The sequence below is a fragment of the Clytia hemisphaerica genome, unplaced genomic scaffold (assembly GCF_902728285.1).
Source record: "Clytia hemisphaerica strain Z4C2 unplaced genomic scaffold, Clytia hemisphaerica genome assembly, whole genome shotgun sequence".
Classification (NCBI taxonomy): domain Eukaryota; kingdom Metazoa; phylum Cnidaria; class Hydrozoa; order Leptothecata; family Clytiidae; genus Clytia; species Clytia hemisphaerica.
Window position 1 is genome coordinate 89,624 of NW_027103388.1, and position 26,504 is coordinate 116,127.

The 26,504-nt window shown below is 35.8% G+C and overlaps 3 protein-coding genes and 2 long non-coding RNA genes across 5 annotated transcripts; 3 read left to right on the forward strand and 2 right to left on the reverse strand.

Annotated features, from left to right (window-relative positions):
* Positions 1-3,471: 3,471 nt before the first annotated feature.
* On the reverse strand, positions 3,472-3,608 carry LOC136824810 (uncharacterized). The gene is made up of 2 exons (XR_010849172.1): positions 3,573-3,608; positions 3,472-3,533 (listed from the first exon to the last, which is right to left on the reverse strand). It is a non-coding gene; the product is annotated as an uncharacterized lncRNA (long non-coding RNA).
* A 4,770-nt stretch (positions 3,609-8,378) lies between these two features.
* On the forward strand, positions 8,379-13,641 carry LOC136824824 (protein Abitram-like). The gene is made up of 6 exons (XM_067080797.1): positions 8,379-8,465; positions 8,697-8,739; positions 9,758-9,964; positions 10,453-10,522; positions 10,826-11,119; positions 13,243-13,641. Exons 1-5 carry the CDS (start codon positions 8,399-8,401, stop codon positions 11,087-11,089), a joined length of 651 nt encoding a protein of 216 aa, XP_066936898.1. The 5' UTR covers positions 8,379-8,398; the 3' UTR covers positions 11,090-11,119; positions 13,243-13,641.
* On the reverse strand, positions 11,374-24,283 carry LOC136824822 (polypeptide N-acetylgalactosaminyltransferase 1-like). Its single transcript, XM_067080795.1, has 10 exons — positions 24,195-24,283; positions 22,202-22,374; positions 21,631-21,881; positions 20,954-21,102; positions 20,455-20,572; positions 18,768-18,940; positions 18,350-18,506; positions 13,271-13,378; positions 12,067-12,213; positions 11,374-11,805 (listed from the first exon to the last, which is right to left on the reverse strand). The coding sequence occupies exons 1-10, from the start codon at positions 24,281-24,283 to the stop codon at positions 11,653-11,655; spliced, it is 1,518 nt and encodes a 505-aa protein (XP_066936896.1). The 3' UTR covers positions 11,374-11,652.
* Positions 15,226-16,863, forward strand: LOC136824823 (xaa-Pro aminopeptidase 3-like). The gene has a single exon (XM_067080796.1). It carries the CDS (start codon positions 15,249-15,251, stop codon positions 16,746-16,748), a length of 1,500 nt encoding a protein of 499 aa, XP_066936897.1. The 5' UTR covers positions 15,226-15,248; the 3' UTR covers positions 16,749-16,863.
* On the forward strand, positions 18,325-24,932 carry LOC136824825 (uncharacterized). The gene is made up of 4 exons (XR_010849175.1): positions 18,325-18,393; positions 18,853-18,967; positions 20,489-20,592; positions 24,218-24,932. It is a non-coding gene; the product is annotated as an uncharacterized lncRNA (long non-coding RNA).
* The last annotated feature ends 1,572 nt before the right edge of the window (positions 24,933-26,504 follow it).

Sequence of the window (26,504 nt, forward strand, 5' to 3'; positions counted from 1 at the left end):
TTTAGAGGTAGAAATAATGGTAAGGTCAAAATTTGCTGATTGAAACTTATTTTCTTTGCTCAGCAATCCTGAGTCTATCAGTGATTCCAACCTTTCTAATATTCCTATCTCTAAAGAAGTGTGTTGAAATTAGAAGAGGGGTGTTAACATTACATAAGACCAACTTTACTTTACAGCAGCAGAGTAAGCAATTTTGTGTAGACAAAAACCTAATTTCAAATTTATGTCAGGCCAAATGCTGACGTTAAATAGAATGGTTGCAATGATTTTTTAAATTATTTAATATGACAGTGTGCTTGACTGTCATTAGAAAAAGGTCTATAATATATATGTACCTACCTATTTTAAATTTTGTTTAAAAAAATTTAAGTTAATGAGTTGTTAACAGAACAGTGTTTTGAGAAAGAAGCCCATATGATATATCTATATGATATACAGATTAAAGACGAACAAATAACCAGATCTGAAAAAACATACCTATTTTCATTTCCTGTTTCAGGTTTTAGCAATAGCTAGATTAGTCTCATTCTGGTTTGTGCTTCCTTTTGCCTTCTTCTGATCTTCTTCTGTCAGTTTGTGACAAAAAAAAACAATTACACCACTACACGTGTTTTGAAATTTCGCGCGCTCATCATCTCTCTACGTTGTTAAATGGAGTAGATTAGACATTTTTGGTTATCGTATACCGTAAAAGACAAATCACGCGGGAAAAGATTCTTTGGTAAATAGCGCCCCTTAGATTTGAATTTCGTCAGCATGAGATCAAAATGGCTACCAACTTTTTAGGAAGGAAATTTTGTAACTTAAAAAATTTCTATCCAATGGGATCAGGTAAAAGTTACTTTCTTTGTTTTAATTACGTTTTTCTATCTGGGTAAGCTATATTAACACAAATATAGGTTTTGCAGGCTTCAGAACGAGATCGGGTAACTTGCATGGAAAAAACTCTTGTCTATAAATGCAGGACCCTGCCGACGCACCGGACTGTCCGGTGTATTTGTCCGGTGGCAAAAAGTATCCTTTCGTTACACCGGAGTCAGTCCGGTGTTGCATACAGGGAATTTTGGACGCCAGACGTTTATGAAACAAAAAATTAAGAAGCACCGGACGCACCGGACTGGTCATGTCCGGTGTTTTGATTGTCCGGGTGGAAAAAATATCCTTCTCCGACACCGAACATCCGACTTCCTCAAGTCCGGTGTAGAGATTGTCCGGTGGTAAAAAAAATTCTCATTTTACACCGGACTTTCGCGTGTCCGGTGTTCGTTAAGTCCGGTGCGTCGGCAGGGTCCTATAAATGCTCATTCCGACATATTAAATTTTCCGGGGGTTTTGTTGTTTGGAATTGCTTAGGTCAGGATTGCTAGTAACGGCTTGTCACTGTGCCGGGTGCATACTCAGCGCCTTGGGCCCCGCAGGGTTGCTAGTAACGGCTCGAATTTCAGTCAGGTTAAAAAAGGGGCAATTTTACTCATATTATAAAAACATTACCCCCGTCTTTTTTGTCATTCTATAAGTATTTCCAAATGTTGTGTTCTGCTGTGCGAGTGTGGCTCAACGGATAGCGCGCTGGGTTTCATTTGGGTGGTGGGTTCGAACCCCAGTCAGATCAATAATTCAAGGTCAGTTAATACACGTTAGAATAGTCAGAAAACATAGTGAAGAAGTTAGAAAGTCACCAGGGGGTCAGAAAGAAGCCTCAGAGAAGATAGGCAGAAATAAAAAGTTGATGTCGGAATGAGCAATAGACAAGAGTTTTTTCCAACTTGCATACTTGCATCCTCCAGACGTAATTAATCGCGTAGTAACTAAAAGGTGAAACGTCAGAGAAACGGGTGGAAACGATACAGAAACGGGTAGAAACGACATGGAAACGGGTGCAGAAGACACGGAAACGATATAGAAACGGGTGGAAACCAGTGGAAACGATACGGAAATTTATGTAACGCTAGCCCAGAATTAAGGTACATCTTGTCACTCTTTTTTTTTAATTATACACACACTATGTATATTATTAACAAAAACTAGTAACTACATAACAAAAATAAAACGTAAACACAAAAGGGTTTTATATGTGCAATTACTGTTACTTATATTGTTATATTTTATACATCTCCGTCTATCACGGGCTTCGCCTAACCGTAAGAGTATACGGATATAGGTAATCAATGAAAACTTTTGTGAAGAAGGCGTTGCAGTGCAAATCTTTCGCAAATTTAAAAACCCACTTTCCTGTTGAAATAATTGACGTTTTTTTGTTTTTTTGGGACCCTTGGGGCATAAGCTACCCGTTGAGCACAAAAATTCCAAAATTCTTGCATTTACCATTGACAACATTAGAACGGGACCCAATGACGTCACAAGTTTGGGAAAAAACTTCAAAATGCAATATCTCGAGTTTGAAAAGGAGTTGGGAGGTCATTGACCCCTCATTGGATCGAGAATTCTATTGGGAATAAGATGGGAGGGGTTATTAGTAGGCTTGAAAGAGGCTTGGAAATTTGGCTGATTTTTCAGGTGTTTTCACTTGATGACGTCATCAAAACAGGAAAAATGCGATATCTCGAGATCAGAAAGGATTTAGGAGATGGTTGACCCCTCATTGGATCGGAAATTTAATGGAAAATAAGTTAGGAGGGGTAAGAGTGGGTATATAGAGACTTTCGAAATTAAATATATTCAAATTGAGGTATCTTAGGTCCAATGACGTCATCAAAAACTGGAAAAAATCAAAATATCTAGAGTTTGAGAAGGATTTCAAGCAATGATTGACCCCTCATTGGATCAGAAATCATAATGAGCATATATTTGGTCAATGAAGAAATAGTTACAGTAGAGAGTGTTTATTACACATTCGATGACATCATTTAGAGCCCAAATGACGTAACAAAACATAAAATTTGTCATATCTTTAGTTTTAAACCATTTTAAGTGGTAATTTTTCGCTCTTTGGGATTAATTCAGTCTATAGTTTACCCTTTACTATCAAAAGGGCTTATGATGCGTTCAGCTTATCTACTCCTCGGCGAGTTTATGAAAAATTTCTCAAATTTTGTCAAGGGTTGATTCAAGTATGAAAGAGGGATTTCGTGCAGTTTTAAAACAAGAAATCTTGTTGTTTTTGAAAATGCAGTTATTATTTGGTCTTCTAAGGCGCGTCATGTCGAACTCAAATTCGTAAATACAGCAAGCAACCTTTTTTTATATATTTTCCATTCTTATACACTGATGCAGCCCTGTGAATCCAGGTCGGCATTCGGCAATGCCGACTTGAAAGCCGACGTAACTTGAGCTGAAGTCGGCTTTTATTTGCCGACGTAATTTACACTCTAGGTCGGCGTGCCGACAAAATAAATGTTTTGGGTCGGCAAAGCCGACCTAAAGAGGAAAAATATTATTTGTTAGGTTAATCTAATTGTGTTATCATTTGATAACACATGATAATCGAGCCTCATTCCATTCTCTTTGTAAAACATAAAACTTAATAACACAATTATAGAGCAGCTGAATTTGTTAGTTCGTTAATTTTCTTCCTATTTTGTCTTTGCCGACCTAAACAAGCCAATTAGGACGGCTTTGCCGACCTAAAATGACCTCTAGGTCGGCAAAATTAAGTACTTAAGTGCCGAGATGATTTTGTCTGAATTCACAGGGCTGCTGATGATATATTGACGCTCTCAATTTTACTTTTTACTGCTCAAGTCAATAAGTTCCCGTTTTCGATTAAAATTAAATTGAAGATTTATTATTTACTAAGCTTTTATTTACTTTTTATTTACTATTTCTGGTGAAGAAGTCCCATATTATTTCTTATTCCATTTGAAGCATAAAAAGATATTTACAATATATATGATATGCACTCCCGTGATTGATGAAAACTTATTCGAATTCCCCTTAAAAATAAAGTTTGAGAGCAACAATACCAACTTTATCATCCTAAGGGCTTTGCTAAACCGGCGCTTGCGACGACAGGAACCGACTAATGATACAACAGAAGCTTTGTTCACTGTTGGTCGTTTACCCGTTTCCAATCGTTTCTCCCCGTTTCCACCAGTTTCCCTGTTGGTTCTCCCCGTTTCCAGGGCAATTCCCCCTGTTTCCATATCGTTTCCACCCGTTTCTTTGACATTTCACGTTTTAGTTATTAAGAATTAATCGAACAGTTCGATTACCGAACTAATCAAGCTTTATCGAACTTAATCGAACAACAAAAGTTCGATTAAACTCTCTAAAATTGTGAGTATTCGATTAAGTTCGACAAAACATATTAAGTTCGACAAAGTTCGACAACGAGACATGTTCGACAAATTCAACAAAAAACTCCGTTCTAAAAAGTTCGACAACAAAAAATGACCTCATTTGGGTACTACCATGGATGGCCCCTGGGGGTCCAGGCCGAGGTCCCAGGGGGTCCGATTGGTGCCCACTGGTCAGAGGAATGTGAGGGTACACGTCTACACCGTTGGGGGTCCTTCAAAGTTCCTCAGAGTGTTGTCAAAAGCCGGCAAAAATTGCGACAAATGACCTCCTTTAGGTACCAGCCCAGGTGGGACCAATCGAGGCCTCTACAGCCTCCCCCACAGCCTGCCACAGCCCTTCGGACCGCTTAGGATACCCTCTGCCTTGCTTTCCCTCAAAGACAGCACCCTCCATCAGTCATCCAAAGCTTTTAAAAGGCTTGGAAAGGCGGAAAAGCTTGAAAATTGGTCAAAATTGGAAAAAATGATCTCCTTTGGGTACCACCCCGGACGGCCCCTGGGGGTCCCGGCGGGTGTGCTGGGGGTCTGATCGGTGCTCACTGGTCAGAAGGGATGTGAGAGTACACGCCTGCACCGTTGGGGTCCTTCAAAGTTCCTCAAAGTGTTGTCAAAAGCTGGCAAAAATTGCCAAAAACGACCTCCTCAATTGAGGCTGCTACACCCCTTTCTCACCAGGAAAATCGCCAGTGAGACCAATTAAGGCCTCTGCAACCCCCCATAGCCCTTCAGACCGCTTAGGATACCCTCTGCCTTGCTCTCCCTCAAAGACAGCACCCTCCATCAGTGCTCCGAAGCCTTCAAAAGGCTTGGAAAGGCTTGAAAATTGGCGAAAATTGTTCAAAATTGGAAAAAATGACCTCCTTTGGGTACCACCGTGGACAGCCCCTGGAGGTCCCGGCCAGGGTGCCGGGGAGTTCGATTGGTGCCCACTGGTCAGGGGGTATGAGAGTACACGCCTGTACCAGTGGGGGTCTTTCAAAGTTCCTCAAAGTGTCGTCAAAGGCCGGCAAAAAGTGCGATCGAATTACGCACAAAGTGGAGTGGCCTTCAGTTGCTCAGGTTTTCTCAAATTTTTGTTCGATTAAACTTGACAAAGTTCAATTAAGTTCGATTATTTCGATTAATGTAATCGAACTAATCGAACTGTCGAGGTCCCTTTAAAAAAAGTTCGATTAAGTTCGATTTCAGTAATCGAACTTAATAATCGAACTTTGTATTTTGAGAAATTTGTGAGTATTCGATTAAAGTTCGACAACGGAATTTAGTCGCTAATAAGCTGGATGAGATTTTTAGTTGCGTTTTTTTATAAGATGTGGGAGATGGTATGAGATATTGTCACACAAAAGCCTTCTAAATGAAATTTGGTGAGATGGTAGAGCCACTTAACACAATGGCTGAAAATTAATGATTACAGCGACTGGGTTTAATGGGATTTTGAGATTATTAAAACCTGACTAAATATACCGACTAATCAATCGACTTATCTAATGCTACTGTTGTTTTGCATATAAGATTCCCTTTCCTGCAAGATTCTACTACCACTTTTCTGCAGAAAAAGACCAAAACTTGGGGTATTTGAAAAGTGAGCTTCCGAAAATTAGGCTGTTTCATTAGAAAACACAAACTTTTCCTTAAAAAAACCCTTTCTAATCTCATGTTCCATATCCGGAGAAAAATAACAGAAAAATCCCGGAAAAGTCAGGAGAATCTTAATGTTGAAAAGAAAAATTTATGCAAAATGACGGTAGATAGACTAAGTAGATTGCCTCTCAAACAGTCTCAAATCTCTAATGACTCTTAAAAGTTTTGAGTTTTAAAGATATTTCAAGATGCATAGCATACATTAATCTAATTAGTAGTCTTTGTGTTTTTCTTATTTTTAAGCTAGAAAAACATTAAAAAAACATTAATTGGAAAATGAATTTACGTCATTTACTGAAGTAAGTGTTCCTTATAATATGTTCAGCTCTCACTTGATAAAATTTCAGTACTGTACATCTATGATTTTATTAAAATTTCTTCATTTTAAGAGATGGTTGATCAATTTTCTCCATGAAACTCTAAAAATTCTTGAATTTCATACCAATAGAAATTTATGACTCACATGTTTTGTATTTGGATTTTTAGATTCCTCTCAACGCAAGAGGTGGTGGACAGAGTAAGTATAATGTATCTTTCACAGGGGTTAGAAATCTTAGTTTTTACTTTTCAAGAGACATCAAATGTTTCAAAACTTTTTGAGCAAACTCTCAATGAATACATGATAACAGTCATTTTAAGAAATGTTTTTCAATATTTTTTCTATTTCAGCTTGCTAACACTCCAGTAATCAGAAGACTCGCTCAAATGACACATTTTACTTATATTAGAGCATCTGAAGCAGGTTTTTGTATAATATCACTACTGAGTTGCAATTTCCTTTCTATAACAATCCTTACTACACAAGTGTTTGTCATTCATAGTAACCCAAGCTAACCTACTCTGAGATTGAAAATTAGGACTTAAGAGCCATTGTCTGTAAGAATCAGGCAGTTTCTGAAAATTTAGGCGGTAATATCCTCAGATTTTGTTCAAATTCAAATCAGGGGAAGATATTATGGTTCTGAGCAAATCCTGAAAAAAAATTTTCATTTTGACCAAAACTCTGGAGTTTACGGCAATTTCAAATTTCCACTATTGAAAACAATACATGAGGAATTGCCTAAATTGAATCCACCCCTTCTCCTTGACACAATGAAGTTATCATTTTAAATCTTTAATCTTCAGTCTAAAAGATTTGTATTACCTGCTTTTTAGCTTCATGATTTTCATTTCATGTTTTAGGTCAAAAATCCATAGATAATATCACTGCCAAACAGCAGCAGAAAAATCAACTCTCAAATGATTCTTTTATGATGAGTCGTTTCTTTCAACGCTTTGTACAAAATTTACGAAATGAAATTGAGAAAAGTAATACGAAATTCAAGTAGCAACATGTAGCAAGAGGATTTGTGAATTGGTTTGAATAGTGTGGAAGATGTGGCTTGGCTGGGATGATCTGCATGTAAAGTAAATGGTACTTGTTTGCAACTCATGAATTTAAAAACAAACTTCATAGGAATAGGAGTTTCATTGAAGGATAATTTGAAGAATTTCAAGTTCTTATTTTGTGTGCTGTTTGCATTATGTTTCAGGCTGACCCTAAAAAAAGATTTCTAGTCCACCTGCCGCATGTAAATGTTCTATTTGTCTTTTTTTAAACATTTCAACCTTTTTGTAATTTTGTTTGCGATATTTTTTCATTTTCAGCGTCTCGCGTGACTTTTTTTATCGTCCCCCAGTGGACCGCAAAACAAATTTATATTTTAGGGTTGGCCTCACTAGCAAGAATTCAAAATTTTCTCTAAGCTTCTTTGTCTTTGTCTTTCTTGTCTTTTTACTGAAGTTTTTTTTAAAGGACTTTCTTTGTTCATTGTAAGATTGTAACAAGTAATTACTGGTGTGCTCAAAAGATGAACCAGGAATTTTTCTTATTTATCTAGAAACCTTGGATTTTTTCATTATGCTGAGAGAATTATTGTTGTTCAATTCTCCCATCAGCAAAGTTTGATATCCTCAATCAGCAAAGAAATATTGTGTACATATTTATTTTAATTATTTTTATTTTTATTTTTGCCGAATGATTACACTTAATTCTTCACGGAAATGTTTTTTTCTGCAAAGACTGTAACTAAGTAAAAATATTTTATCTTGATTATAAAGATCTTACTTATTTCTTTTGTTTATTTTATCTGTATATTTTGATTTTTACTGAAAGATATGAGATATTTTCTTTTGGATGAGTTGCACTACCTTAAAGGGAGAAATGTTACTGAACTTAAGGGGTTGCCCTCAAAATTTTGCAAATTTAAAAGTGAACCAAGATTTTTTTGCATGGAAGAGAGTGCGTTGTGTCTCAAATGGTATCTACATGCTAGTACTTTTGCTATCACAAAATAATTGGAGATATTTCCAGCCCAGTCTCTAATTTGGTAGTTAGAGATACTTCAATGTGTGATTGTGTGATGCTGCAAACAAAATCTTATTTAGTCCAGTAATTCTCTGCGAAGATTTCAAACATGATAAAGAAGTTAATCTCTTACTTCTTGTATTCATAGATTATGACAAAATTAAAATATCCATCATTCGTCGATCGCTATTTTACAAAGTATTACTTCAGGAATAAAGGTGCCAATTATTTTATTATTATTCACATGTTCTCATATCTTTTTATGAATAATATTTTCAGGATATAAATTAAGTTAGAGTCCAGCTCTATTTTTTTAGGTTAAAACTATACTTTTGTAAGCAGACTCTAGCAGGCTTAGGTACCCTTTGCAGTTTGAAAACTTTTATGTTAATTCTCTATATTTTCTTAGTTATACCGTATAATGACTTAAAAATTGATTGTATTCTTAGAAGCAAAAGATGAAGATCTTTGTATATTAGCCCATTCTAACAAGTAAGGTTTTGTTTAATTGTGGGATATTTTAATTTAGTCTCAGTCATTCTCGGTCATTAGGGGTAATGCTGATTACCTGATTGATTGATGTACCGGAAAAAAGTATACAACTTTGTCGAGATATTGTGAGCTCCAGGATTTAAATTTTTTGTTCATTCTTTTTTTATCGCATAGAGGATGCTCTAACTTGAATTTTGAGCTATCATACATTAGGTTTGAAAAAGTAATTCGAAAATTATTTAAAAAAAACTGACTTTTTTTTAATGTCGAAATTTCAAAAAATCATCAAAAACAGCGAGCAAACTTTTCTCTTGGCACTTACCTTCTTTACACATAAAAATACCAAAAAATGCAACTGTGTTCATCAAAACTCGTTACGGAATTTAAGAATATGGTAAAACAAGCAATTCCCATGTGGAATTACCATTACCATTACCATTTTTGGTAAAGCTGAAAAAGTTTTTTGGAAATCTCCAGGAGAGGTGTGGTGTGCCACGTGAGAAAATTTTTGAATCACCATTCCTCAACTATTTGCTCAAAGAACTTGGGTCTGCATTGAGTTTGCTGGTGTTGGAAATATTCATGACGTGTAAATAAGATGGACAAACCGTTAGCAAAATATAAGATAGGAGAAAAAAGAATCAAAAAGACAATTAAATTGTGTTTTTGTCATTTTGTCTTATTTATAGCGTGATTGCTGTTTTTAATGATTTCTTGAAATTTCGACATGGAAAAAAAGTCAGTTTTTTGGAAATAACTTTCGAACTACTTTTTCAAATTTAATGTATAATAGCTCAAAATTCAAGTTAGAGCATCCTCTATACAATAAAAAAAGAATGAACAAAAAATATAGATCCTGAAGCTCACAATATCTCGACAAACCTGTATACTTTTTTTTGGTGCACCCTGTATATGGATAACAATTATAGAGTACAAAATCTTTCATTTTTTACTGACTGAAAAAATGATGATACCATATTTTTACACTACATTCCACACCTACATTTTTATTTTATAGAATCTGTCTTCTAACCCTTTCACCAATGCACAAAGCACTATCAGAAGGTCCAATAAAGAGTGTTAGTTATGAATTCAATGGCAGAAATTTAGTGGAAGATGTTAAAAGTGTTCATGGCAAAAAGAAATTGGACTCTATCAAAACTCATCCATACAGAATCATATGTCATATAGTCTCAGGGAATAACACAACGTACAAAATAAGATGGTATTGTTATTATTTTTAAACACCAATTTGAGAGGATAGGATTTAGGATAGAAGTTTATAAGAAAAATAATTCGTCAGAATGTCTGAAATTATTGCATTGACTTTATAAAAACAAGGAAATTTGACGAAAAACGTTGTCCCCTCCCCGGAAACTCCAACATCTCCTCACACTTTCAGGGTCAATAGGTGTGTAAAGATCGTTGAGGTTAAAATTTGGCAAAACTTGGCTGCCAAATTTTACAAAATCTTTCATTCACCAAATTGAGCCCCCACTTTAAACTCATTTGTCCTTGTAGAGCTCAAACCTAACCCCCTACCGTGTAGCTTTTTGTGCAAGGTTCAATAGTTGTATATTGGGTGTCATTAATAATTTGTTATTAAAGGGGTACATAAATCTATAAAAAATGAACGTCATCAAAATTACAGGAATATTTTTTACATTTGACTCTCAATTTATTATAAGCTGACTAAAATTATCTTTGCAATAGTGGCATCCAAGGGAAGCTGTTAGAAGTCAACGAAAATTTGCTTAAAAATCCAACGATTCTCAATACAAAGGTAAATAACATAATCAAGATTATACGCCTTAAAAGTATAATTTAATTAAAATTAGTTTCTCTGGTACATCAATTTGAAACTGTTTTGTTCGAATGAATTTCAACTGTTATAAAAATTATTGTGTTATTAGATAATATCTAGCTCTTATTTTCACATTAGAAAAACCTTCCTCAACATAATTTTACAGATTTGATCCAAAAATTGCAAAATAGAAATAGGTTCCTAAAGGTTCCTTTCGTTTATTTGGGGGTGGGAAACGAAGCTACTAAAAACCGTTCAATTTACACTTTTTGTATTCGGCAGCATGGTAGTGAAGGTTACATAGGAATTGTTCTTCACAGCAATAACAAAGAAGTAGGATCTGCAAAAGAACTTCTCACCCAACAACAATATGATGAAATTAACCTGAAAGAAGACGAAGATGGTCATCAGAATGAAAATAAAAATATCAAAGAAGAGAATCTGGGAATTGACCAGGATAGTGATGTGAAAGAAAGTATAGATGGATCTGAAGGATTAAACGATTCTAACGAACCAGAACTGAAAAGAGTGAAAGTCGAGGAATGAATGGGATGTTGTTCTTCTTTTCTTTGAAAGGTATGTGAATTGATACTTAATGCAAAATAGTTTGAAATTTTAAAGACTGGATGAGAATAAATAGCTACTTTAATGGGATAAACTTTCGCGGGGACTTAATTTCCACGATTTTGTGACTTTCACTGTCAAATCATGCATGTTGGTTGTTGAAATACACATTATTTGCGCCTCTTTGATGCAAGTAACCATTCAAAAAGTATTTATTTGACATATTTTGAGTTTTGTTTAGAAATATTTCGCGGATGAGGCCCTTCCAAATCCGCGAAATCCGCGAAATTTAATCCCCGAGAAAGTTTATCCCATTATAAAGTACTGGATAAACAAGCTCCAAATAAGTCTTTAGCAATAGAACAGTGTTTCCAGCTGTTCATGTTAGATCATTTTTCTTCAGATTTTATCCATCATTCCCTCGGCGCCGACCATTTAAACGATTTACATTTTCCATGCTAATAATAATCCAGATCTGTTTTGAAATATCCATATTTTCGAGTGTCTCAAACTTATCAACCCACACATTGTAATATTGCCATCAATCATCCACCATTAGCATAACGTGTAAATCTCCATCGTTGTGAATTTTTCTTTTCATTGCACTTCTCCACGGTTAGAAGATCGCTTCTTCCACTTTTACTATTTTGACCAGTAATTGCCAGACACATGCTTGAGACTTGATGGATTATCAAACCCTGAAATGAATTGAAAAAAATGAGAGAAATTCATCAATCATGTACGTTAAGATCAAAAGTCTTTCATTTAAATTATCTTTCTAAGAATTTAAAGGTCCAATTTTTTGGACACTTTGAGTGTGTCATATTTCGATTTTGGAATTTTGGAATTTTTAGAAAGACTGTATTGTTTCTTATGGTTCGCACATATCCGGCAACCATTTGGTCCTTGACTTTTCTGCACAATTGAAACCTCTACTTTAATTTTTCAATTTTACTGACCGATTCCTTATGGTGTTTCCATATTTGGTTACCACCTAGACCATGACACCCCCATAATTCAACGTGTCTTTTTGTGTTTGAGAAGGAAAAGTCGAGACACTTTTGATCGTCATATACCATTTCGTCATTTTTCGTCCAAACGAAATTCTGAAGAGAAGAGAAGAATGGGCTCTTCTAGAAAAAATCCGTTCATGGGGGGTGGAGGATATATTATTTTTTTCATGAATTACCCCTGGACATTTCGATTTTTAACCCCCTGGACACGGGTTATACCCCTGGACAAACATCAAATCAACCCCGTGGACACAAAAAATTACCCCTGGACATTGGAATTTACCCCCTGGACATTACAATTTTTTGGTATTTTTTCAATACCCCTGGACAATTCATCCTCCACCCCCCATGATCGGATTTTTTCTGGAAGAGCCCAATATGCTATATGTTTCCAATATTTGTATATGAATTTCATGACATTGAATAACCTGAAGAAGGTTAAAGAATGCTTTGTTTTATTGTGTTGTGTGGCCCTGAAGGTGCATTGTTTTGAAATTTTTTGTCAATTTTAAGGTATAAAAGGTCAGGTTTTCCAGAAACTTTGTCCTGAAAAGTTCGATTTTCTCACTTCTTACATCCTTCAGAGAAATTTTTCCTTTTGTTAGGGTATTACATCTTGATGGAACTCTTTCAGAAGGATGAAATCGGATATGCCCATTGAGTTATTTCAAATAACTCAGAGAATTCATAGTAATGTGTTTTGTTTCATCCTCAATCGTTCGGAGCATCGTATTTGTGGATTACGTATAAAGTTCTGGCAAGTTGCATTTTCTATTTAAGAGTAAGAAAATCTTCAATTTTTCTGCATCGGAATAATTGAAACAATACTAATTAACCACAAGTCTGTTATTCACAAGCTAAATTTTCGGATTTAAAAGTTTGTTAAACTACAATCTTTTGGAAAATATCGGGAGACAAAAAATCTACAAAAATTCAGACTCCCATCCCCAAAAACAATGTCGGGTGCAATAGCAGCTCGTTTCCTTGAACAGCATTGTTTTGGGGGAAGGGGGAGGAGTGATTATGACTCAAGTCAACCATGCTCCCTGCTTTCACGCCCTTCACCCTTAATGAGGAAGAAAAGTGTACGACATTTTTGGATATTTTTGCTTTTCATTTTAGGACAGTTCATCCAATCAAGGAAACTGACCTGGTTTCTTTCACCCTTCGAAGAACATGGCGCAACCCCAACAGCTTTATGGTGAACACCAGGTCTTCTTGATGCGTGTATACAGAAGTCTGATCCAAGGTTACGAATCTGTAATGAGAATGGATGAAATGTAAATAAAAGATGACTTCGCGTTTGGTGAATGATGTTGGATGATGCGGATTGTCATCTATTAATTCTTTAAAAACATTTAAAATGCGTTTATTTTGGTTCACCGCAAATATGTATCTTCATATTCATTTTCACAAAGATTGAATGTTTGGGCATTGTTTATCTTTTAATACAGTTTATAATTTTTATGAATTTTTCTATAAGATTTTTTAACATATGCCAAACAATTTATTCACGACTTACATTTTTGTTTAGTCTTCTGGCTAAATTAATCGCTTTGCATTTAACCGGTTAATTTATTTACCGAGTGCACCAAAAAAAGTATGCAGGTTTGTCGAGATAATGTGAGCTTCAGGATTTATTTTTTTCGTTCATTCTTTTTTAATGGTATAGAGGATGCTCTAACTTGAATTTTGAGCTATCATACATTAGGTTTGAAAAAGTAGTTCGAAAATTATTTTTAAAAAACTGACTTTTTTTCGTGTCGAAATTTCAAAAACTCGTCAAAAGCAAGAGCAAACTTTTTTCTTGACACTTAACTTCTTTACACAGGAAAATACCAAAAAATGCAACTGTGTTCATCAAAACTCTTTACAGAATTTAAAAATATGGTAAAACAAGCTATATCCATGTGGGACAATATTTTCGGAAAAGCTGAAAAACAGTTTTGGAAATCTCCAAGAGAGGTTTTTAGTGGGGTCGTTTAGCATAATTTACGGGAAAACAATAAGATCTAGCTGAAACTTTCTCCAGACCTTCTCTATAGGATGCTTATACCTCAGGAAAAATTCCCCTGAAATCCCATTGGTGGAACATCCCTTTTTTGGGACATTTCTTTTTTCCCCAGGCAAAATCCTAAGGGCGAAATTTTTTGAAAATTTCAAACTCATTTCCAGACATTATCAAGTATACCATTCGAAAGCTCTCGAAAAACTATATAGAAGACTTTTAAACGGGTATAGCCGGTTTCATTACCTAACTCAAGATAATTCACGCAGAAGATGCTATTTATGGTAAATTTTGACCAAAATGTTAGTCGCGCGGCTGAGGTCGAAAAAAGTGGCTAGAAAATGATTTTCGTGATACACCTCTTAGATTCCACTTTTTTCGATGGAGACTCTCGAATTAGTATATGTAGATTCCAAAATCAAAAAGTTTCCACGATATTATCGTGCAAGTAACGAGTAAATGGCGATTTTTTGCGTTTCCAGGCAAAATTGCAAGGCCTGGAAATTCATGATTTTTGGGGGGTCTTCAAATTAAAAAAAGACCTATATCACACGATAGAGCTCTTCAAACTGAGCAAAAAAGTGTATTACACCAAAGTCCCAACTTCTCTAGATCAAAATTTATTGGCCTATTTGTGGTGAAAAACTGATGGAAAACAGGGAATTTCCCCACAATCGGCATTAATTTATGCAAAATTAAACACCTTTTTGACCACAAATAGGCCCATAACTTTTGATCTAGAGAAGTTGGGACTTTGGTGTAATACACTTTTTTGCTCAGTTTGAAGAGCTCTATCATGTGATATAGGTTTTTTTTAAATTTGAAGACCCCCCAAAAATCATGAATTTCCAGGCCTTGCAATTTTGCCTGGAAACGCAAAAAATCGCCAATTACTCGTTACTTGCACGATAATATCGTGGAAACTTTTTTGATTTGTAATCTACACATACTAATTCGCGAGTTTCCGTTGTTTTTTTTGGAATCTAAAAGATGTATCACGAAATGAAACGTTTTTCGACCTCAGCCGCGCGACTATGTGGCGAAAAGTGGAACTTGACTATAATTTTGACATATTTTCGTTTATTTCTATCTTTCAGACATAAAAAAAGAAATAAAAAACATGATTAGAAGAATTTTGCAACAAAGTTTTCCATCAGTTAAATCAAACACTCGGTTATCACGATGTTTTTGTACCAGTTACCAGCCCAAAAACCAGTCTGAAGAGCTCAATATTGGTCAGCCAACACCTCACACACATCCTCATTTATTTGGTGGTCAAACAGAATGCACTCCTTGTATTACACATGAAGAATATAAAACACGACGTTCAAAATTGATGCAAAGGTTAAGTGAGCAACATTCTCTGAGAGATTTCGATCGTCATATCGTTGTGCTAACAGCAAATGAGTTGAAAATCATGTCTAACGATATCCCATACCCTTTTCACCAAGATGTAGATTTCCTTTATTTGACTGGTCTCAACGAACCAAACGCTATAGCTGTTCTTGAACTCGCTCCTCCAAATGAAATGGACTTTTTACTATTCGTACAGCCCAAAGATCCTAAACGTGAATTATGGGACGGCGCGGTCGCTGGCGAGCGAGCGGCTGTTGATTATTTCAACGCGGATGAAGCATTCCCATTGAGTTCTTTTACGTCTGTTTTCCGTGATCGATTCAAAGACCGTAAATCATGTATTTGGATTAAAAAGGGTAAAGATACCAACAAAAAGAACGCAAATGAAATCTCCAAGACTTTCCAATCCAATCGTTTCTCTTCGTGCTCCATTGAAGATGTCCGAATGCATGTACAGCGCATGCGTGTTCAAAAATCATTTGCAGAGGCTAAAATGTTGCAGGCTAGTGCTGCTATTGGAAGTAGAGCTTTTCAAGAAGTGATACGGCAAACACGCCCCGGTGATTCAGAGGCGTTACCACATGCAGTGTTGGAATCCCAATGCAGGGCGTTAGGTGCCCAATATTTATCTTTTCCACCCGTTGTTGCAGGCGGGAATAGGGCAAATACTCTGCATTACATCAATAATGATCAAATACTCAACGATGGTGATTTAGTACTCATGGACGGTGGATGTGTTTACCATGGTTACGCAAGTGACATCACTCGCACATGGCCTGTTAATGGTCATTTTTCAAAACCGCAAGCCAGACTATACGATATCGTTTTACGCGTTTTGAAAGAATGCACCACTCGCTGCGACGGTAAAACGTCAATGAACTCCTTGCACGGAATCATGTTGAAACTCTTGGGCCAAGAACTTCAACAAATTGGTCTCATTGACTCTAAGATAACCAAAGACGCTGAGCTCCAACGGGCTGCCGGTAACTTTTGTCCACACCATCTAGGACACTATCTCGGGATGGATACACACGATTGTCCGCTTATCCATCGTGGACTTGCGCTTACTTCCGGTATGGTCTTCACATTGGAACCGGGGGTTTACATACCGGAAAGTGCAACCGATGTTCCAAGAGAATATCGTGGTATCGGAATTCGAATTGAGGATGATGTCTTGATGACTGAAGATGGACCTTTGGTGTTGACCAGAGATTTACCAAAAGAAATTGAAGATATTGAAAACTTAATTGCTAGCGGCAGATGAATAAATGGATTGCGTTTTAGTTATTTACAAAAAATTATTTTAGTATGGTTTAGCTAGTTTTTTTTAATGTCACATTCACATTTTTGGAATACTTTCTCAAGATAAAGCATTATACCTTAAGAGCCATTGTCTGTAAGAATCAGACAGGTGGATAGATTTTGGCGGTGATTAAATTTGGCCCAAAATTCGCCAAATTAAATCCTCGCCAAAATTTCAAAAAACGACCATTCGCCAAATTAAATCCCCGCCAAATTTAATGAAATCTTTTTGAGATAGAAATTCTATGGAGAATATGTATTTCTTAGTAAAATACCACGTATTTTTTAGTTTACCAGAGACTACCTCCTTACCACTCGCCAAATTAAATCCCCGCCAAATTTTACATAATTGAGCATTCGCCAAACTAAATCCCCGCCACAAATCGTATTTTGGTCATTCGCCAAATTAAATCCACGCCAAAATTTATCCACTTAAGGTAAACCTTAGCCGGTGAGAATTTTGTTCACCACACCTCATCAGATCCCCAAGCTATTTATTAAGTTCACCCTGCATGTATTAGAATGAATCCTTCCATCACTTTATTTAACCATTTAAGATTGATTTTGCTGAAAGATATTCAGAATAATGTTATGATCACCCTTTAACCTTTAAAACATTAAAAATAGGTATAAATTTTGGACAAGCTTTTAAAGATCAGCTGAAAATTAAGTTAAGGTACTGATTTTCATGTTTCTCTCTCAGTCACTTATTAATTCCGACTTTAGACGTCCGTCGTCGTCGTCGTCGTTGTCTTTTTGATAGAATTTTTGCATATTAGACACTTTTTTATTAAAACTTAGCACGCAAACCAGTTGACAAATTAACTCTTTCATGTCATTTTTAACACTTTAATGAAAAATGAATAATGTTGCACCTTTTTCTATGGGTATGTTTATACTTTGTCTTACTAGGTCTTAGAGGAAGTAGGAGGCTGTTTGCTTAATCAATCCCTTGGAATTCTTTTGAACATTTAAAATACACGAAAATGGCGCAATCTCAATACAAATATTGTGAAAGTCGTTTTTTAGGAAAAGTATAATGTATTCTCTATAACTCGAATACCTCGCTGACTCGAACAAGTTTTTTATCCCTTCATGACTAGAATGAGCTTTTCCAGAAAAAAACAATGCACCCCCTGTTGAGGAGGTTCATTTCCATTCCAAGGGGTATGGTTTGAAATGCAGTGGAATTCCATAGCAGTGGACAAAAATCTGTCAAAAATAAGTGGATTTCCATGGGGGTAATGATTGAAAATCTGTAAAAATTCGGAATTCCAGAGGGGTATGATCCTAAAATTGCCTGGGATTCCAAGGGGGTAGCTCACAAAAGATTGGAGTTCCTCAACAGGGGGTGTACGTATTTTTTCTGGAAAAGCCCAATACCTTTATAAATAAGCCGAACGAATTTTAACTTCCCTTGCGTGTTCGAGTTATGGGCAGGGACTATAATTCATCAACCTTTACTTTTCAATTTTAGGCCAAAGAAATGTTAGTTTGTATTGAATTGAAATTGGCACTGTTACATAGAGGAGAAGATTTATTTGTCCGAAGACTTATCCATACCTGTCCGCTTGCTGGTGGGTTCTGGTCAGTTCCCAGCATGCCCGGTACGATATTCTTAACGAACCAATCAAATGATTTACATCCTAAACGATGACGTAATGCCTTTCTTGAAGATAAATCACCAATGTCTGTATATCTTTCTTCCTCTAATTTGTTTCTAGTTGAAAAAAATTACAACAATTTCGTTCGTGCTTTTTGGCTTAGATAGGTACCGATTAGGTCGTTACGTGCGTCTGTATTCTCACGCATAGAAAACTATAAAATGTAGGATTTTGAAAATACTTCATAGTGTTTCTTTGCTTACCACCACTCAAAACACATTAACTTAAACAAGATATTCAATCACAGCCACTTGCACCCACTTTTGATTTTACTGGTAGACGTTGGTGCATTTGACGAATATAAGTTTTCCCCTCACTTGTAATAATTTTCTTTGTATTCGTCCATCCATACTTCAGCTAATCGATTGAAATTCTTATTCAATGTTTTTTGTACACCACCAGGGAAGGAATAAGGTGAATCTTTACTTCGAAACACGTGACCAACACGTGAGCATGGAATGATTTCAAGATTGCCACCACACATCCAGATCTAAAGGAAAAGAAAACCAAGAATCGTGTAAGCGGATAATACTTCATAATTTATTTCTTCTGGAGCGTCCGCCGAAACTTCAAACTCTACATTTAAAGTGAGGTTGAGAACCGCAATCTTACGAGGAAGGTTGAAGAGCTAGGATATTCTGTCTCGCCCAATCAATTCAGGCTGGAATATAATTTTTTTATCTCAAAAAATACGTAATAGCTATAATTTTCTGTACAATATTTTCCAAGCCTTTAAGCGAAGAAAATATACAGAAAATCCGGAACGAGTGAAATATTTCCATTTTGTACGAGCAAATATCTGATAACTGGTTTATCGGTGACCCAAAAAATGCACTTTTTGTGTTGGAAAAAAAGCGCAGGGCAGTTTTGTATCAAAGTGACGTTAGATTGCTTCTACCGCTACAATGTAACAACATCTTTTCCTTTCGTCAATTTATATTTTGCACATGTATATACAAGATATATTTTGTACTCTTTTTAACCAATCAGATTACCGATATCTTTTGGATCGCCGATAATTCTAAGTATTTACCTAGTTTAAAAAAAAGCGAAACTACATCAGCCAAAATCTAATATTTCTAGAGGCTATGCTAGGTATACTTAGAGATTGTTAAACATAGGGATAACTAATTCATAGTTGCACAGTACTATCTTTGAGTCCCAAATTCAAATCTAAGTAAACCATACTGTAAAATAGTCGAACGTGCGCAACGCACTGGGCTCAACTTCAGTGGCTTCAAATCATTCATAGGCCCAATTGTAGACCTCCAGATATTCACCCAATGAACAAGTGTGCCAAATTTCAACCAAATCCGATCATTTTGGAGGCCTGTAGACTGCTCCAAAGCTTTAGCCTCGTTTTGGCAAAAAAACTCGTTCCCAGGCCTCAAAAATCAAAATTTTTGAAAAATGCAAAAAGCAACCCCAGATATTCACCCAAGGAACAAGTGTGCAAAATTTCAGCCAAATCCGACCATTTTTGAAGTCTCCAGGCTGCCCCAAAGTTTTAGCCTCGTTTTGGCGAAAAACTCGTCCCCAGTCCCCAAAAATCAAAATTTTCAAAAAATGGAAAAAACACCCCCAGATATTCACCTCTAAGGAACGAGTGTGCAAAATTTCAACCAAATCCGACCATTTTTGAAGTTTCCAGGCTGCCCCAAAGTTTTAGCCTCGTTTTGGCGAAAAACTCGTCCCCAGGCCCCAAAAATCAAAATTTTTGAAAAAAGAAAAAAACACCCCCAGATATTCACCCAAGGAACAAGTGTGCCAAATTTCAGCCAAATCGAACAATTTTTGAAGTCTCCAGGCTGCCCCAAAGTTTTGGGACATACACACACACAGACACACACACAGACACACATTCTCAGATTCTAACTCAACTGAAGTTGAGAATACTAACATCTAAGTAAAAAAAGTTTACAGTATGAATACTAAAGCTAAGTTTTTTAAGCTGTCGTTCTAGTTTAAGTGTTGCTTGATAAGAATTAAAATGTACATACGTACCCTAAAAGACAATTCTAAATTTTCACCACCCCAGATATCCATTTGATCATCGTACGTGCCAAGCTCGAAGAAGTATGATCGATCCATGCTGAATAAACCACCTGCCATCGTTGGTGACCTGAAGGAGTGATTGCGAAGGTTAGTTGTGCATACTATGATGTACCTATCAGACCCTCAAAAGCGTGAGGAAATTGGGTTCAACAAGAATGATCGACGTCAAATAGTCGTATTGATACTCTCGATGACATAACCTTTTGATATCTCGACCTAGGCCTTTTGTTGCGCTTGGGGTTGAAGTATTTTTGAGCTGAAATGCCTTGAAATTGAGGTGCTGTATATGCGTAGAAAATGGCTTGTGTTTAAGATTTTCAATCTAGAAAGTGTTATGCTTGTAAATGAAGAAAAACTTGCGATATATTGTCCATAAAAATGCAATTTATTATGTTTTTGGCTGTCTTTGTTTTATTCGTTTTGTGAATCTGAACGGTTGATAACTTACTTTAGAGGATAGGTTTCGTCCAGTCTTTTCTTGTCTTCTTCCGGAGAAATAGCTTTCCAATCGAAAAACAAATTCCAAGTGAAGCTGCCGACCTGTTTAATCTCCTTTGTTGGTGTGGCTTTGTATGAGAAATCATTCGCATCTATAATCTAAATGTGATGTAGAACACGCCTGGTCACACTATGTTATTTCGAATAAACGCCCCCTTCTTGTACACGCCCCCTCGAATAAACATCCCTCCTTCAAGGTAAAATTTTCGATGAACACCCCCCCCCCCTTCAAATAAACGAGAAGTATCACATAAAGAAAAATTATATATATGATAGTAATTGTATGATAGTAATTGTATTCTTTTCGAATTAAGTTTTACCCATTCCTACATCCCAAAATGACATATTTGAAAAACCTTATAAATTATTAACGCCCCCTTATTTTAAACGCCCCTCCTAAAATAAATCCAAAAAATTTAATAATTATTCGAAGTAATACGATAACTGAATGTTTGAATGGCTAGAAATTCATTGGCTGTATTTGAATCCGTATGGGACCTTATTCTTCTGGAAAAATGTGTGAATTCTTGCTGCCTCTTGACATTGACATACATCTCTTCAACGTACATCTAAAATAGATGAACGTTGGAAAGATTTTCTCAATGGCAGCTTGATCTTTTCACTTACCTCAATTACCGGGCAAACAACATTTTTTCTGTCCTCTTTGATTCGATGTAACAATGGTTCAGCCCAGCCTTTATTCATTTCACAATGCGAATCGAGAAAAGTCAACACTTTTCCACGGGCTAACGAAGCACCATTCAGCCGTGACCGAACAATCCCTTGACGCTGTTTGTTTTGTAACAGTATTATTTTGTTGTGCCACACTGTCTTTCTGAGTCTTAGTTTGTGTCGCTTGATGTGAAATAGTAAGTTCCCTATCAAAAACAAAGAAGAAGTTGAACGCCTTTTAAATCTATCAATAACGGTTGCGCTATCATTTTATCAAAGGCTTAGTATGATACATTTTTTAAGATAAAGATTGCTACAAAATTGTAAATTGATAACTTTGCTAAATCTGAATAAAGCAACATTAAAAGTACGACCGTATCGATAAGTGATCGACTTAAAGTAGTGGATGGCCACTCAGAACAGAGTTCTAGTTCCCAAATTCTTGCTGAATTCAGGTTCAAAGGAGTTAGAACTGATTAGCCTTCGATACAGGGGTGTAAGTTAGTACAAAAACTACTAGTCTCACCTTTGGTAGAAGCGTCATCAATGAGAATAATGTTTGTGACCAAATGTGGTAGAGTGTTTCTGATGATACTGTGAACAGTGCGAAGGAGGGTAGAGAGTGCTTCATTATGGAAACATATGATGATACTCATGTCAGGAAGGTTTGGTGAATATGTGGATACTTTGGCTCTGCATCTGCAAAGAGAGGAAGGAGATGTGTATTGGTGACAAGGGGGGGTTAAAGACCGTGACTTTTTCGATGGAAAAACTGCAACTTTCATTAATTTTTCAATAGATTGCAGCTTTTCACAATGACGTCACTCTTAGTTTTTTGGCTTCTCCTATATCATGATTAGAGGTGTGTCTTACCAAATTGTCAGTTAAGATGATGTTCAGGAACGAGTAAAACATGGTTTCAGCCCACTTTTCAGGTGCCCCCATTGAGCATGGTGCCCCCAGCAATCTAGGTCCCCTTGAAAAATTGCTTTGAGTTAGGTACCCCTATTCAACAGATAATTTCTTTGAATTGACACTTTTTGTTCTTTTGTCATTCCTAAAATCATGCTCACGCATGAACGCCTGCTAATAAGCTTTGTTGTTATGCTATAAAGATGGCGGCTGTAAATCAAAACAATCACATTATAAAAATATAGCAAAAGATGGCGTGATGGGAAACTAGGTGCTGGGGTAAAAAAATTCAATAATTTGAAATATTTTGAAATATTAGATTTGGAAAATATAACCAGCCCCCAGAGCCTCCATCAAGACAGCTAGGTACCCTTAATGAATAGGTAACCCCAAAGAATTGCAAGGCATTAGCCCCACTAACCTGGCCTAGGTGCCCTTCAGATTTCTGGGGGGGGGGGCTGATACCATGGTAAAAGCTTTCATAGTTGGGGATAATTCTATTGTATGTGGTAATGGCATTTAATGGTAGCCTTTACTCTTAGCTAGAGATCCTTCATATTTTGTCAAAGAATTTACGCAATGCCTATTTGAATGCTATAATGATGCTGCGGATGTATCAATGGAAACAATTATGAATTTTAAGTTAGTCCGGAAATTGACTGGATTTATTTGCAATAACAATTAATTCAGTTAGAGAAAATTAGCTTGGTCTGCTAATTTTATTTATTCTGCATTACCGTAACCTGATTACTTCTGAGAAAACCCATTAGCATATGTTTTGGCATTCAAATAATATTTGTATACTTACCTGATGAATTTTTGTCAATTCTGCTAAAAAATTTTTGGCTTTTTAGCGGTAATTGTTTTCCACAAGATCTTTTAACCTATCGACAAAAAACCTTTAGAGCTATTTCGTAAGTTTTACGTGATTTTAAATTTGCGTTGTCATAAGCGACATAACCTTGACGTCAGCACTTTAGATGGCTATTTTATCTATGAAAACACGTATAACCGTTGCTATGTATTCTCTTTTAAACGCAAGCCACGAATTTTTGATTGATTTAAATTTTCTTCCGTTAACCAAACAAAGCTTAACCATTTATCATTTTCAATTTTTTCTCGATAACCCTCTTGAAATCCGTTTAAAAGATTAGTGAGTTGGTTTTTTTATCATCGAGACTACGAACTAAAGAAGATTGTTATTGTTGGTTGATTTAGTCTCCTCAAGTTCATATGTCTCCTAAAAACCGTTAACAAAAAAAAACAACTGAAAAACAGTCAAAATAAAGTGCTTGATCGGCGACTCTACTCTTCGAAAAACTTTGCTGAGTATTATCCTTATTTAAAGATTTTGATCGCGAAAAGGCCTTTTCAACGATCATCTCAAGAAATTTGTCTCGTTTTCGAAATAGCGCTTCTTTTTAATTTAGTTTTTCAAAGTCTCAAATGAAATTGTCTTTTTGTTTCAAAACGAGGCAATTCTCGTAACTCGTAATACACTTTGTCAAAAGTGAGGCCTTTATGAAAGCATTTAAATGAAAGTAAAGATGCCATAAATTGCTACTTGATGTTCATATACACACCCTTATATGGATTTCTAGGCTTACTTCTCTCCTCTGTTATCTTTTAGATGACGATTCAAGGATATCCGATTGCTTAAAACGGAATTGAAAGAATGCTCTCCAAACAGTTTCATGGATTCCGACTTCAAATGTTGCGGTAACACAGCTGGCTCTCCGTTATAACCGAGTGATGGGATTACAAGCTCTGGATAAACCTCTAATGACAGAATGGATTGCTCACTGTCCTTTAATTTAGCATCTTGCTCGTTGGGATTGTCGGAGAATTTTGACGACGCTTGTGTGTTCGCGTATACAGGATCAAGAGAAGATGGTTTCGTTGGAAAATTTGTAGGAGCTGGAATTCCGATTCGGGAATGTCGAAGAACGGGAGGTGTAAATCTTCCTAACAAATCTGCCCGTTTATTGACGTGTGCAGTATTCTCGTGTTCAAAGATTAGCAAAGCAGAGCCTCTGCTATGCAATAGATAAAGTACATTGAAGGAGAGCCACCATAGACTTGTCAGAAATAATACGAGAAGAATGGTTTGTTTTGATTTCACACGATGCTTCTTAAAAGTTATGTATCTCGTTCGTCCACGCCTATTCCATGGCCAAGCACTGTGAATTGGATATTCATACAATTCATTGAAACGTTGTAATAATCTTACGAACATTCCTTTGATATTTTATTATGACAAATTTTTACTTTAATAACAATTCCATTTTTTACATTATACCGGTGGATTAAAGATTAGCACAGTCTAAATTCAAAGTTTAACCGTACTTTCATATCATAAAATACATTATACCGGGTGCGCCACAAAAAAGTTTCTCTCTTTGAAACTAATTTTCTTGAAAGCTAAGAATTTTAAAAGAACCATTCCTCTTTCATTGGAAAGAAGAAAGATAAACTTAAATTTTGATGGGTCATTTATCAAATTCGAGTCATTAGATCAAAAGTTATGCTCAATTGAATAAAAAAGTTACTTTCCGAAAGTGCTCAAAAACGTTAAAAATCGACCTATCAAATTAAACAGAAGCATAATTACATGATACATCAGTATTTTTGTTTCAGTCGTTAAAAATGATAATTAGCTGTCTAAATGACTTTTTGTTATATAAAGGAAGATTGAAATTTCAATGAAAAGAAGAAAAATCGTCGAAAAAGGCCAAAAAATCTGGTAAAATTCATTAAAATACATCAAATATGGGTTTCGAGGTAGATCCAGTCTTACATAGACTTTATCCAGTCTAGCACCAAAAACCTGAGGAAAATTTCGGTAAAAATAAATTAAATTGATTTTGATGAAGATTTTAAACCCTTTCGACCCTTCATTTTTAAAATTTATGTGTTTAGTTACTGAAAAATGCTCTTAATCATGTAAAGGCTATTGCGATTGCCAAATTTAAAATAAAAATTTGATAGGTCGATTTTTAACGTTTTCGAGCACTTTGTGAAAGTAACTTTTTTATTTAATTGAGCATAACTTTTAATCTAACGAATCGAATTTAATAAATGACCCATCAAAATTTAAGTTTACCTTTCTTCTTTCCAACGAAACAGAAATGGTTCTTTTAAAATTTTTAGATTTCGAGAAAATTACTTTCAAAGAGAGAAACTTTTTTGTGGCGCACCCGGTAGCTCTCCCTTTAGCAAAAAATTCAGTTCAAACTTTTCAAGTAGAAACACAACTTCACTGTTCTTCTCTTCAAAACCTTTGTGCATTTTAAAGATTCGTTGAATTCTTCAGAAAGATGCCTTGTCTCTAGCTCACTGTCAGCATAAGTTTTCACATACAGCATACTTTTACAAATAAAAAAAATTACGGCAATTTTTTTAATCTAAAAGTTTCTTATTTGCATGCTTTTTTTACCTTAACTTGGCTCCAAAGCCTTATTTTTTCCAGCCACAAAGTCCCTTATCGAGTTCCTTATTTTACTTAGCTGTCAACTTTGGAACTTTGGATTTAACTGTGGATGAAGTTTGTGTGTACAATTGACTAAACAATACAGAAAAAGAAGTTTATTGAATCCTCCTTAACTTGCTTTCTCAGCCTGAGCAATTCCCTATAAAAATTCGTTTTGACCATTTTCAGCCACCAGTTGAATGAATACAACTGTACCAACACCTCGCTGATCAGCTTTTTGATGCTTACCGATAGTTGCTATAGATAAATTCTCTCTGGCGTTAATCAGTGATGTAAATAAAGTCTGTCCGCGTGGACGCGAGGATGCCTTTAAAAAGCCATTATTTCTGTCAAAGTTTTAACATTTAGATTTAACAACGGTACAGTGTTTAGTTTTTATGCTATTTTTTAGCGGGCCATTAACCTTCTGTGTACCAGCCTTTGAAAC

What these genes read in the sequence shown, in the direction of transcription:
- LOC136824824 (XM_067080797.1), top strand. Translation starts at nt 8,399, where the DNA reads ATGACAAAATTAAAATATCCATCATTCGTCGATCGCTATTTTACAAAG. An exon ending in GTATTACTTCAGGAATAAAG is followed by an intron (nt 8,466 to 8,696) that starts GTGCCAATTATT and finishes TTGTATTCTTAG; the next exon opens with AAGCAAAAGATGAAGATCTT. An exon ending in ATATTAGCCCATTCTAACAA is followed by an intron (nt 8,740 to 9,757) that starts GTAAGGTTTTGT and finishes TTTATTTTATAG; the next exon opens with AATCTGTCTTCTAACCCTTT.
- LOC136824823 (XM_067080796.1), top strand. Translation starts at nt 15,249, where the DNA reads ATGATTAGAAGAATTTTGCAACAAAGTTTTCCATCAGTTAAATCAAAC.
- LOC136824822 (XM_067080795.1), bottom strand. Translation starts at nt 24,283, where the DNA reads ATGAAACTGTTTGGAGAGCATTCTTTCAATTCCGTTTTAAGCAATCGG. An exon ending in AAAGATAACAGAGGAGAGAA is followed by an intron (nt 22,375 to 24,194) that starts GTAAGCCTAGAA and finishes CTCTCTTTGCAG; the next exon opens with ATGCAGAGCCAAAGTATCCA. An exon ending in GACGAAACCTATCCTCTAAA is followed by an intron (nt 20,573 to 20,953) that starts GTAAGTTATCAA and finishes TCACTCCTTCAG; the next exon opens with GTCACCAACGATGGCAGGTG.